This window comes from Rhinoderma darwinii, chromosome 10 (assembly GCF_050947455.1).
Source record: "Rhinoderma darwinii isolate aRhiDar2 chromosome 10, aRhiDar2.hap1, whole genome shotgun sequence".
NCBI classification, from domain to species: domain Eukaryota; kingdom Metazoa; phylum Chordata; class Amphibia; order Anura; family Rhinodermatidae; genus Rhinoderma; species Rhinoderma darwinii.
In genome coordinates, this window is record NC_134696.1 from 101,002,080 (window position 1) to 101,016,155 (window position 14,076).

Consider the following 14,076-nt stretch of genomic DNA (forward strand, 5'->3'; position numbering starts at 1 on the left):
GTTTCAGTTTGTGCTTTTTTGGAAGCAGGGGGGGGGGGCTTGTGTCTGCCCCCTCTACATCCTCTGGTTCTTCCTCCAGTTTTCTTTTTATTGTGATCTTTTGTATTCTTGGAAAAAAGGCAGTGATGGTTTGGGATTTTGGCCTTTTTATAATAGGCAGAAGAATATCTTGTGATCGGGAAATCGGAGTGATTGGGTGGTCTGTACTCGGCTTTTCCATCATTCCCATAGGCTGGAGCAACGGTCACGCATCCGCACCGCCACTCAATTCAATATCCTCCTCACTGCAGTCGAGCATTGAGGAAGAACAGGAGATTCAGGACTGCCGTTCTCGTGATCGGTTGGGGGTGTCAGCGGTGGGGTCCCTCAGCTATCAGACAATTATCACCTATCCCATGGATAGGTGATAATTGGCCATTCTGGGAGTACCCCTTTAAGCAATCTTCTCTTGATCCAAAGGGACCTAAAACAAGTCTGTTCATCATGTAGAAACAGTCTATCGTAGAGCACAATGAACTTCCTGTGACCACTTTCCTTCAGTAGTAACAAGTGCTCAAATGGTAGTCACCGAGACAGGAAGTGAAGAGGTTGCTAGGCAACCTAACTTATACCAAGAGAAGCTACGGGAAGGAAAATTACCATAGATTCTAGAACAGTATATAAGACTAAATATACCACTAGGAAGTAGTTACTGCAGTGAAGGGAGACCAAGAAATTGAAATGAATATTCGGAGAACATGGCACCTGGTCAGAAGCATTTTATTGATCACATGATGCTCGATATCTACTTATTGCATAGTATGTGTCGCTATGGTGACATGTATGACAGATATTTGTGAGTTACTTCATGTTCAATGATGTAATGTGGGATAAATTATTAGCGGATTACACACTGACTAATGGGGGCCCTACAGATAATAAAGGGGTCTCCTCCACATTGGATCACAACTCTCATTGGGAATAGGGTTAACAGGAGCCGGGCTCCCCACCTTTCTGCGGGTCCACGGTGGTTTCATGGTAACATCTGCTTGGTTGCTAGAGAATATGACACATGTTCTATCACATAAACCTATCGACTAGTTTTTATATTGCACAGCTGAGGATTGGAAGGTTGGACGTTGACGAGCTAAGGACGCTGGGGAAGTAGTCGTCTTATAAGCAGGTCTTCTCCTTGGTTTTGCAGGTGAAGAAGGATCCTGAAGCTTCGCAGGTGGCGGACTCTGGGCAAGCCTCATCCGCGCAGGACACCTTACCACCCTGGCATGTGCACTTAGTGCCGCAGACGTCTTCTCTCCAGAACTCTTCACCTTCTGCAGCAAACTTTGCTGTGATAAAGAAGCCGTGTAGATTGTAAGGAAAAGTACCACATCTTATCTATGACTGCATCCCCGCAGGGACTTTATAGTGCCCATTTTTATGCAACCTTTCCCCTTTGTGATAGGAAACCCTGCGACTGCAGTAGACTGGGCGTTGGGGCATTTTTTGGATGGGCATTTTTGAGGCATAGTGATAGACAGATAGATAGATAGATAGATAGATAGATAGATAGATAGATAGATAGATAGATAGATAGATAGATAGAAAGATAGATAGATAGACATTGGATGGATGGATGGATGGATGGATGGATGGATGGATGGATGGATGGATGGATGGATAGATAGATATGCGATAGATAGATAGATATGAGATAGATAGATAGATAGATAGATATGATATAGATAGATAGATATGAGATAGATAGATAGATAGATAGATAGATAGATAGATAGATAGATAGATAGATATGAGATAGACAGATAGATAGAGAGATAGAGGAATACCTTGAAAGATACAGCCTCCTGGAACCTTAAAGTCATCGACTTCGAATACCCATCGTCCAGAGTGGTTGACATTGGATGTTGACTGGATGTTCAGCACCTCATTTGTTCTGGATCCAGGGATATTGAAATAATGAGTGTCATCTCCACTGTTAAATCCGGCCTGTGAGTTGGGGAAATAATTTAACTCTATTATCTATAGAAAAAACTTTACATAGATAAAAATATCATTTAGATGGTGCCTGAAATAAGACTGATCACCAGCAGGTGGCGGTAATACACAGGAGTCCATATTTATGGCACTTTTGACGTTACCTGAGCAGGTATACCGCCCAGTCCAGTGTAAGCGTCTCCTTCACTGGCCGTCCCAGTTGTCCACTGGATGTCCCCGTAATTTAAGATGGCGATGTAATGGTAACTGTCACTAGTGAGGACGGCCTGAAATGTGTTCACCTAAAACAGGAAAATAGGATAAAAGAGCAGCAAATGTTTATATACTCTGCTATTGGAAACATTAGACATTTCACTTAGGTTTTGTTCACATCTGCGTTGGGGTCCCGTTCTGACGTTCCGTTAGTCGACTACGCTATTGCTTCCGGCAAAACGACGGGTCCGGTGCACAACAGAGACAAACGGAAACCATGGGCACCGGATCCGTCACCATTGAAATCAATGACGATGTTGTATGTTTGTATCTGCTCAGGGTCCCGTTCTGACAGAAAGCTCTAACGGAACGTCAGAACGGGACCCCAACGCGGATGCGAACGAGGCCTTACCCAAAACCAAAAGCCAAGATAGGACAATGAGTTACCTTGAATATCTATCTATCTATCTATCTATCTATCTATCTATCTATCTATCTATCTATCTATCTATCTATCTATCTCTCTATCTCTCTATCTCTCTCTCTATCTCTCTATCTATCTAATATCTATCTATCTATCTCATATCTATCTATCTATCTATCTATCCATCCATCCATCCATCCATCCATCTATCTATCTATCTATCTATCTATCCATCCATCCATCCATCCATCTATCTATCTATCTATCTATCTATCTATCTCTCTATCTCTCTATCTCTCTATCTATCTATCTATCTATCTCTCTCTCTCTATTTCTGTCTCTCTATCCATCTGTCCTACATCTGTCTGTCTATCCCACGCCAGCTCTCCTGCCATGTCTATTTTAGTAAACACTTGTATTCCCCATGAAATAACCTTTCTGGAGCACCTTTTCTTAGAACTAATGCCATCCCTCTGTTATTCCTCCTCAAAATGTATGAATAAATTGACCAGTGGGTGTTACCACTTTCCTTGTTAAAGGGGCGTGTCTCTATACAGTCTCAGGCCTCATTTACACGAACGTAATATACGCGCGTGCGACGCGCGTGCTTTTCACGCATGTCGTACGCACCTATATTAGTCAATGGGGCAGTTTAGACGATGCGTGAATTGCGCTCAGCGAGTGTGCGCAGAAAAAAACTCACGACATGTTCTATAATCGTGCGTTTTTCGCGCACTCACGCACCCATTGAAGTCAATGGGTGCGTGAAAACCACGCATGCCGCACGGAAGCACTTCCGTGCGAACTGCGTGATTCGCGCAAGAGCTGTCAAACTCCTGAATGTAAACAGAAAAGCACCACGTGCTTTTCTGTTTACAAACATCCAAACGGAGTGTCAAATTCGAGATGAGCGCACCGAACTTCACCGGGTTCGGCCAAACTCGTTTTGACCGAAACCGGTAAAAAATGTTCGGGTACGCGACGTCAGGAGACAGTCACTGTCCACGGTGCTGAAAGCGTTAAACTGGCAGGAAGTTCTTGGTAAGTATGAAAGTCTTTTTTTATTCACAGGTTGGTGTATATTGTGATCGGCATTCACTGTCGAGGGTGCTGAAAGAGTTACTGCCGATCAGTTAGCTCTTTCAGCACCTTGGACAGTGACGGGCGTCGACTAGCCTCATCTCTATGATGGCGGCTGCGCGAAAATCACGCAGCCGCGCATCATACACGGATGACACACGCAGCTGCCAAGTGCCTTTTGCGCGCGCAAAACGCACACGCTCGTGTAAATGAGGCCTCACTCTGTCAGCACTGATTGGACAGTGTCAGTCTGTGTTAGGGACACACCCCACAAATGGTAACACCCAGTTGTCAATTTATTCATAAATTTCTAAGAGGAATAGCAGAGGAATGGCACAATGTATAATTTGAAGTAAAGAAGTTTGAGAATTGTTATCTCATGGGGAATACAATTATTTAGTAAATCAAACATGTTAGGAGAGATGACCGGTTCTCTTTAAGATATATATAAAAATATTGGAATACTTGTCGGATCAGGAACAAATCTTTCAATCTCATGGTAAACTGGAGAATAAGTCCTGGTTTTAATTGGGAAAATACAGAGAAGCCACTAGTCAGAGTGATGTCCCCAATGTTCATCTTTAGCAGCCATGTTTATGAAGACTCTTCTACAAATGTGGCGCCAGTATCAGTATCAGTATCTACCTGTATTATCATCATTATATCAATAGTCAAGTATAAATCTGACCTTTTTAGATGCGGACCCATAATACGCTACTTTGTCCCAGGTGGCAATGAACGCCCATGTGGCCTTATAATGCAGATCTGGCAGATGCTTCTCCATGTCCTCTGATATCTGTTGCAGGAGACTGGGGTCTGTGCTTTCCCTGTAGTACACGGTGCCCCCCAAATCATTGTCCACATCTCCCCAGAAGGGGGTGACAAATGTTTCCCCATTAGTAAGGGGGAAAGCGTCCGGGGTGTATTGGGAAACTGCTGTGTTGAATGAAATCACTCCATTGTTATTCACCTGGGGAATACAAAAAAAAAAAAATCAATACATTTCCATTTGGAGAAGGTAAAAATATAATTTAGATGGTGGCTGAAATACTAACGAATGCCAATAGGTGGCGATATTGCAATAAAAAAAGTTACAAGATGGCACCACGTTAAAGGGAAACTGATCAAAAATTGACGTTTTTGAATGTAGCTATTTTTGGGAAGTCTTTTTGAAACAGAGGCATGATGATATGTTTAACTACAAAAAACAAGGCCCTCGGGTGGGGACTTGGGGTTGTCACAATGAGTAGAAGGGTTGGTGGCAGTTCCTCCACCAGCGTGTTTTGTCCCAGAGGCCAGAGAGAAGAAAATAGCACGGGGATCATGGACTTCTGGGCATTTACTTATTTTTCTTTTAATCTTACGCTTGTTAAGGCCAGGGTTGAATGGGTTTCTAGCAGGGAATATCCTGACTCTGTACATCGCCCCCTGGTGGTCATGGTATGGACTTTAATGAGTGTTTATTAGGTTCACTCAGTAGGGTGCTCTCACTTACTAGAATTTCCCTTCGTTTTTTATTTATTTTTTGTACACAGGATAGTTTTAGGCTATGGGCACTTCTATTCAGTCCATCGTGGAAGTGAGGGCAATCGGTAAATTTTTGTTTAGCCAGGGATATGGCCTTTTCAATAGTCGACACATAATGGAAACAACTTTTACAAAAGAAAAATTATAATAAACAAATTGTGGAGTCACAAAAAAAAACCATGAAGATAATGGACTTCAAAGTCTATTGCATCTTACAGCCAAGGAAAAAAGTTTCTTGAAAAATAAAAAGTTCTTACGTGAAGAGATTTGTAATTTTTGCCAAAAAATTGAAATTCAATGGAGAGCGGGATTTCACCGGATGTTCCATCATCTTCAACGGGGTTTTTTTTGTCACCCTGATCAGTACCATATGGATAGAGAACATCATCTAGATCATGGGAAAAAACAAGTAAGTCTCTAAGGAAGGAGAGGAGGGAGCGAGAAGATGGCAATATTTTTGGATTTTTTTGAAGACCTACCCCCACCCTCAGCAGTGTTTTGTTGTACTTGGAAAAAAATAGTTTAGTTTATTAGTAATATTTATGTGAATCTCAGGTCTTGGGTTTAAGAAAGTTTCAACCCAAAATTCAGAATCCAACTCAAACCCATTAACTCTTTGTGAGTGGATGGTTGTAGAGCACAATATCCAAGAAAAGGAGGAGACCACCCCTCGAAACCAAAGGTTTCACCTTTATAATGATATTTTACAGATTCACTGCAATGCTGACGCGTTTCAGACTTCAAACGTTTTTTTTTGTGAGAAAAAGTGAAATGTTATTAAATCTTTCATATAAGAGGGATACACCGGCTTGCATAAGAACTTGTATCATAATGGAAGGTGAGGGTTGAAAAGGAAAAGTTACATTTAGAAAACATGTCACCTTTCTTACAAAAACAGCTCCACACCTGTGCACAGGCTGTGTGTGGTATTGCAGATCAGCCCTATTCACTTCAATGGAGCTGAGATGCAATACCATATGCAACCCATGGACCGGTGTGGCACTGTTTCTGGAAGAAAGAAGCCATGTTTTTCTAATCCTATGGAACTCTACCCAAAATGTAATATTTTATATTTTCTAGAGCTATAGTTAGGGGAAAAATATATGGAAGGACACAGTTGACCATATCTCAAAACATAGAATAGTAATTACTGAAGTTAACATTTACACCACTAGATGGTCCTTTAAAGTTTTGTACTACCTATAATGTAATGACAATTATTAAAAAGTCACATGCAAATACAAAAATTTGGTGAAAAACGTGTTCTTACGTGATTCTGCTGATCCGTGCTTAAACACTGAAATCAAAACTGTACAAAAAACAAAAAAAAATATTTTATTTTTCTTATAATATTTATGTTGTTTTTGAGCTTTGACATATTTTTTATAGCACTTACCAAGCAGCAGCGATGAAGTCACTGGTAACATGGTCTTCATGTTGGCTGAGACCTATCTGAAATACTGATAGGGAAAGGGTCACATTAATTTTGAAAGTCCCAATTGTCCTGATGCCCCTCAAGTTGGTAAATATTTTATTTAACTATTTCCGAGCCCTCTCATGCCTGGGTAAAATCCATTGCTTTTGTACCCCATATAAATACGTCCCTGATCTGTAGGCAGAAATTTAGAAGAACAATTTGAAATACACGTAAATATTAAATACACGCTTTAGGCCCTACATGGTAAAATGTTGTCTTCTATAGATTATTGCTGGGTTATCCAAATGACCGTGATCGGCTGCATCTGACCAAATGATCGGCTGCACCTGATCAAGTGATCGGCTGCACCTGACCAAGTGATCGGCTGCACCTGACCAAGTGATCGGCCTCACCTGACCAAGTGATCGGCCGCACCTGACCAAGTGATCGGCCGCATCTGACCAAGTGATCGGCCGCACCTGACCAAGTGATCGGCCGCACCTGACCAAGTGATCGACCGCACCTGACCAAGTGATCGACCGCACCTGACCAAGTGATCGACCGCACCTGACCAAGTGATCGGCCGCACCTGACCAAGTGAGTGGTAGCACGATCAATGGGAATATGGAGGAACCTCCTGTCAATGCTCTTACCTCTGTGTAGTCTGATCGGTAACAGTGTGAGGACACTCAGGCAGATCAGGATTTTATACATTAGGAACGGAAGGGGTGGGGGGATGGGGCACAAAGTATTTAACCAAATCTTAAGTCTTGAATGTGTGAAAATGTGTACATAGCACTTACAATAATATTGATGTATTTATATAATTATGCAATATGGCCACACTGCTCCTTCTCTCACCTACCTGCCCTTATCAAACAATGATTCATCATTTACTACAATTCTGACTCTGCAAGTTCTGATATTTGAGAACAAAAACTTAGATTTTGAATTTTAGAAAGAAATGTGCAATAACTATGGAAACTAAATGTACAATGTTGCTAGTAGTCTGGGTATTTTTGCTAATCTTCCAAAATGTTTTGGGAAATTTCCAATATTAGAGTGGCAGCCCAAGTAGCACCTGTCTGGGGTGTCTTGGATCCACCGGTGGAGATGATTGTGGGGTCCCCCCTCCATCTATACATGTTCACGTTATCATAATCTTTCTGGTTACCATTGTACACACAGGCCATATCATCAATAAGACCTAAAAATGTATTTGTGAATCAGCCCATAAGAAATAAACCCTAGTGGTAAGTGATGCTTCAAAGTCACCTCCAAATGGGGTTGTCTTCTGCTGGACCATTGTGGGCTATGATTGTGTCAGAACCTGGGCTTATTGGAGGATCTTTTGGTATTGTGGTCCTAAGAGTAATGCTGGGTATACACATTAGATGTATGTTGGCCGAACCCGCCGATTTTGGCAGTACCGACCGGTCATCTAATGTGTATGGTGACTCTCCACCAATGGAAGTTGCCCAAGGAGAGAAGAATCGGGCTGTTGAATTTCAACATGCCCGATCCTTTTGTCTGCAAGTAGATAAGCCAAGCCAATGTGTATCAGGGGGCTCGGGAGGAATATCTGTCGGCCCAACAATTGTTTGTTCGGCCGACAGCTATCTAAAGTATATAGCCAGCTTAAGAGGTGAGAATATAGCGGATTGATGTACAGTAGGAGAGCCTTGTATTACCAGAATAACTTTTTTCAAAATTATTTTTACTTACTATTTTTTGAATGCCTCTAATCTGTAATTGGTCCTCAGATCGGCTAATTTGGTATAATGAGGTCTAAGCTACCTACAGAGCCCTACATTCTGGGTATCAATGGTGGTTTGAGATCCCCTTCAATTTTTTACCATGAGGTCCTCTTATTTTTGTTTATTCATGGGGAAAAGGAGGTCCTTTTACATGGCAAAACGTGGACTGTGTAAACGAGCGCCGATCAATGAGACATCTCGTAGATTGGCGCTGGTTTGCTCCTTTCAGAAGGAGCTATGTATGGAGACGAGCGCTTTTTACTACGATCGCTCGTCCCCATGCATTTCCATCATTCCGGAAGCACATCTTCCTACTTTCACAGGGAGATGTGCTGCCGACAACGAAAATATTTTCGGCTGCATTAACGATAAAATCAGCCGATGAACGAGCGTTTCCTCGCTCATTGGCTGATCGTTGCCTTGTTTACACAGGGCAATGATCGTGAACGAGCGTCTGTGATCGCTCGTTTGCCCAATATTTTACATGTGTGGAAGGACCTTTAGGGTTCTTGATCTTTGGCTCGGATGAAACCAGCTCTAGCAGAAACCTCCCATGGTACTATGTTCAATGGAAGACTAGCAGTCTAAGTGGTACACCTTTATCGAAAACCCAACCCTTTAGCTATGCCCAACCAATTAGCAAATGCCAAGATGAAGGAGATAAGGTGAAGATGGAGGAGATAAGGTGAAGATGGAGCCTTGTTTGTCTTAGGAGCTTGAAGAGAGTGTTGCAGAAAGTCCCTTAATCCTACTTTCTAAAAGTCCCATTTTTTGCAAATGGAACTGCAAAGAGTCAGGACTTATACAGATTTGGAATATTTCTGGGTAGTTTGAAGGTATTCCTAGTGGGAAGGGGGCTTAAATGACCCAAGAGTTGGGATTCGAATGTTGGGAAGTATGCCTTTAATTTTTTTTAGAAGGAAGAATAAAAAACAGAGATACTTTCCAAATTAAAGGGGTTGCTTAATGAAGACAACCCCATTTCATATTCCCTATTAAGGTGGGGGAAATTGTTTAGACTTCTTCCCACCACTGATCCGGATGCCACACAATCCCCTTAATGCATATACTGTATATCGGCTGCGTAAATTGCTTTTTCTTGATGGCCGCTAGCCTGTACTTCTTCTAATCTTGTGTAATCCCACAACCCATAATGTACAGAAATCCCAGACCCAAATATTCTACTAGATATCTCAGTCCACCTGACCCAGTTTTATAATTGTCACCTCGGATGTCATAATCATTTATTTAGATTGGCTAATACCAAAAAATCTATGTTAATAGACATTATATTACAGTGTTTACTTAGCAAATTCTAAAGAAAACGTCTCTAATCCAACAATTTATCATCGTAACCTGACAGGAGCGATTTAGCTGAATAGCAGGGACAACCTCTTAAAGGGCCATCTGCTCTACAACGGTTTATCCACCTGGTTCCCTTGGTAATAGGGACCTCAAAAAAATCCCCAGGTTGGTATCTCTGGAAGCTCTTGCTAAATGCTCAACGAATGCCAATTATTTTGACCAATAGGGGCTATGTAATGCTTCTTTTTGGAAGGCAAAAATAGTCATTATACATTGCATGGTAGTATGTTCAATGGAAAACTAGCAGTCTAAGCGTTATCCCTTTATCTAAAACCCACCCTTTAGCTATGCCCAACCAATTAGCAAATGCCAAGCTGAAGATGAAGGAGATAAGGTGGAAAAGTGTTTGCAAGTGTTTAGCAAAAATAATGGGCAATGGACAAAATCAATGGGCCCATCGTCCTAACAATCAGTGAGGGCCCTCCACCTTCTGGTAGTATCTTCTGACCTATCTCTATGACACGTCAGAAGATAGAAAAAAAGAGGAGAGCGTTTTTCTTTCCTTATTTACTTCTTCCCCTCCGGGTCATTTTTGTTGGAGCTCTGCCATAGTTATTGCCAAATATTGGGTTTATCCCTTAATACCACTCAATTTGTTTTTCCTTTTCACTTGGTGAGAATTGTAGCAGGTTATGGGATGTGTTTCCAAAATACATAAGAGCTTCTATGCATAGGCTACTCGAGGTTTAGCAAGTCAGACAGATTTCTTCATATAAACAAATAGACTCATGTCAGATGAGGATCAGATAGCCTCACACCTTGAAGGAAGTGGCCCATTAGAAATAAGAAAGGCCGGATGAGTGTCTAGCATCCAGTCCAATGTTACTTCTGTGTTAAAAATGGGTGAATCCAGGATGGTTTGGTTCATGGGAAATTGGAAACCTTTTGAAATGAGCTCTAGCTTTTAAGATTTAATTAAGACGTGTTTTCTGGCGAAATATGACTCTTCATTTTCTATCAAAAGCCCAAAAAATAAAAGCGAAGGAGTATTGAATACATTGAAATAGAGAACTGTTCAATCCATGCTGGGAACCCCATGAGACAAAACTTGAAGGTCATGGACCCCAGTGCCTCTATACCATAGCCCCCCAACAATCACATTGCATTCATAACACTGCTGTCCACTGATGTGGCAGAAGGGTCCCCTCTGGTAAACTCTGCACCCTTTTAGTTACTCCTAGGGTCCCTAACATGTCTAGTTTGCACAAAGATAAAAGGGCACTAAGAAAATTCAGCACACATTAAATAATACTTATATGATACGTATATATGCATGTATATATATGGATCAATAGATAAATAGATAGATATAGAATAGACAGATAGATAGATAGATAGATAGATATAAAATGCTGAGTCACTTTGTGAATACATTAGATTTCTTATACTAATCACTACTTGTACTGATTCATATTTACAGCCTGTATTATACACCAGAGCTGCAATCATAATTTTGCTGGCTGTTATTATCAGCAAGCTTGTCACCCCACTAAAGGCATACCTATAACCCAATATCCAACTTTTATTTTTTGTTTCGCTGTAACTTATACAATAATACAATAAAGGGGAAAGTATTTTATAGTGAATATATCTTTCCTCAGCTCCCTGATATCCTAGGGTGGAAATAATATATTGAAAATCAGTGTTAATGTATGTTTACTACCTCAAAAGATAACCTTTCTTTGTAACATTATTCAGATTTAGAAGGGTCTTTTTGCATCAAGCATGAAACTACGAGCAGTAATGTTGTACTGCTAATAACTGTTCACACTGCTGGCAAAATCAATATTCGAGAAAATAATTTAGCCTTTGTGGCAGAGTGTCTGTGACTCTCACACGTTCCTGTAGCAATCACTTCCCTCAAAGTCAACAAAGCTCTTAACTCGAAATCCTTTGTCCTATCAACAGTGATCCTACTGAATCAACAGAAATAATGTACAGCAATATTTATCCGCACTTTGCCAAATAGAAGTCACCGAACTGTGGAATAGGGGCAATTCAAGAACAAGAGGGACAGGATTATTCTTCCCCTATCCAGTCTGTGACTTTACAGTCCATTTTGAAGCCAACTTCATGTAGACATATTCACAGCTACTGTGACATCACATGTAGGTTTCAGTTAGATAAGCTACTGTGACATCACTATTGGGTTTTAGTCAGGTAACTACTGTGACATCACTATTGGGTTTTAGTCAGGTAACTGCTGTGACATCACTACTGGGTTTTAGTCAGGTAACTGCTGTGACATCACTACTGGGTTTTAGTCAGGTAACTGCTGTGACATCACTACTGGGTTTTAGTCAGGTAACTGCTGTGACATCACTATTGGGTTTTAGTCAGGTAACTGCTGTGACATCGCTATTGGGTTCCATTCAGGTAAGCTACTGTGACCTTAAAAGTGTGCTAGCTGCTGTGACTTAACAAGTGGGTTTCAGTCACGTGAGTTGCTGTGACATCACATATAGGTTTCAGTTAGCTAAGCTTCTGTGACATCACAAGTGTGTTAGCTGCTATGACAACACAAGTGGGTTTTAGTCATGTGACATGCTGTGACACCACAAGTGGATTTCAGTCACGTAAGCTGCTGTGACATCACTAGTGGGTTAGTCAGGTAACTTCTGTGACATCACTAGTGGCTTAGTCAGGTTAGCTGCTGTTGCATCACAAGTGGATTTCAGTTAGATAACTGCTGTGGCATCACACGTAGGTTTCAGTCAGGCAACTGCTGTGGAACCATATGTGGGTTTCAGTCAGAAAACTGTTGTGAGACCACAAGTGCCCAGGCTTCAGTCAGGTAAGCTGCTGTGACATCACAAGTGGGCTTTGGTGAGGTAACTGCTGTGACATCACAAGTGGGTTTCATTCAGGTAAGCTACTGCCACATCACAAGTGTGTTATCTGCTGTGATATCACAAATGGGTTTTAGTCAAGTGAGCCGCTGTGGCATCACATGTAGGTTTTAATCAGGTAACTACTGTGACATCACAAGTATATTTCTGTGAGGTGATATGACAAGTGGGTTCTAGTCAGGTGAGCTGCTATGACACCACAAGTTGGTTTTAGCCAGCTAAGCTACTGTGACATCACAAGTATGTTTCTGTGAGGTGACATCACTAGTGGGTTTCATTCAGGTAAGCTGTTGTGACATCACAGGTGGGTTTCAGTTAGATAATTGCTGTGACATCACAAGTTGGCTTCAGTCAGGTATCTGCTGTGACATCAGAAGTGGGTTTTAGTGAAGTAAGCTCTGTTGTCAGATGGATTTTCATGTCATTGTCAGAACATTTCTTAGAAGTACTTTCGTAAAGGGAATCTATCATTAGAGAATGACATGTTATTTAACTTAGGTTTTTTGTTATAAGCATTTCTGGTGATTTTATGTTTTATTTTTATCCTATTCTATTTTATTTTTTTCACACTGGTCACTGGAGTACACACAATTGGCTGACATTCCCTGTTTTCTGCAGCTCACTTATTAGCTTTGCTGTGTAGACTAGGACAAAGACAGCAGAGTCATCTCTTATTATTAAAGCGTGGGTCAGACGAGTCAGCTGTAGCCAGAAATGTATCATTTACCGCTATGTTTATATAGTGGATTTGGAGCTCTGTTTTAGAAAAATGGAGTTCTGACTGCTAGACTTAAGACTTTTGATACAGGATATTATCTTATGTGCATCATATATCTTAATGACCCATGTTATGTAATAATATTGTTGACACCCTGTGTGTGTGGAAGTTTATGCTAGTTTATGTACCTGCAAAGTTATGCCTATCAGATAATGTATCTTAAAAATGATTCTTGTGCCAAATCAGTATCCTGGGACCTTGGATGTGGTCACACTTGTGTCAGTAAGTGCCTGGGAAAGGCGCAGGTGGTAAACTTGTGCAGTGAAGAGATAATTCCACTTCTGTGTATTTAGGTATTAATGATGCAGCCGGAGGTGGAGTATTGTAAACTATGACTATGCTTCTGGGAGAAATTCAGGCATTAATTGTAATGAAGTTGAAAAATATCCAATCTATCAATAATTCAACAGGGAGTCCCCGTCCCCGTTCTCCGTCCCCTGTTCTGCCCTTATGCATAATTTTGCAACTTGTCTATATATTGGCAATTAATTGGTGCTGAGCAATGGTGAATGTAATTGGCTAATAGCGTCTCTGAACAAGTTTATAAGCTCCACCCAGTGCTTAATTCAGACCTAGGCATCCCCCATAATCAATTTTATTTTTGTGTACTATATTTCTTGTTCTGATTATCCCTTCGAGCATGCATTAGGGCAAAGCACAGATTTCATAATTTCGGGAGAAACTTCATGTGCTCA

The 14,076-nt window shown here is 41.1% G+C and overlaps 1 protein-coding gene across 1 annotated transcript; it reads right to left on the reverse strand.

Moving 5' to 3' along the window:
- Positions 1 to 777: 777 nt before the first annotated feature.
- LOC142661639 (alpha-tectorin-like) lies at positions 778 to 11,822 on the reverse strand. The gene is made up of 8 exons (XM_075839060.1): positions 11,712 to 11,822; positions 6,612 to 6,824; positions 6,486 to 6,524; positions 5,473 to 5,603; positions 4,377 to 4,658; positions 2,136 to 2,273; positions 1,824 to 1,983; positions 778 to 1,325 (listed from the first exon to the last, which is right to left on the reverse strand). The coding sequence occupies exons 2-8, from the start codon at positions 6,649 to 6,651 to the stop codon at positions 1,153 to 1,155; spliced, it is 963 nt and encodes a 320-aa protein (XP_075695175.1). The 5' UTR covers positions 6,652 to 6,824; positions 11,712 to 11,822; the 3' UTR covers positions 778 to 1,152.
- Positions 11,823 to 14,076: the final 2,254 nt, after the last annotated feature.

Bases quoted from the DNA above. Each gene is read 5' to 3' on its own strand.
- LOC142661639 (XM_075839060.1), bottom strand. From the start codon at position 6,651: ATGAAGACCATGTTACCAGTGACTTCATCGCTGCTGCTTG. The intron at 6,525-6,611 runs GTAAGTGCTATA...TTTTTTGTACAG, and splicing joins GACTTCATCGCTGCTGCTTG to TTTTGATTTCAGTGTTTAAG. The intron at 2,274-4,376 runs GTCAGATTTATA...TTCCTGTTTTAG, and splicing joins ATGGGTCCGCATCTAAAAAG to GTGAACACATTTCAGGCCGT.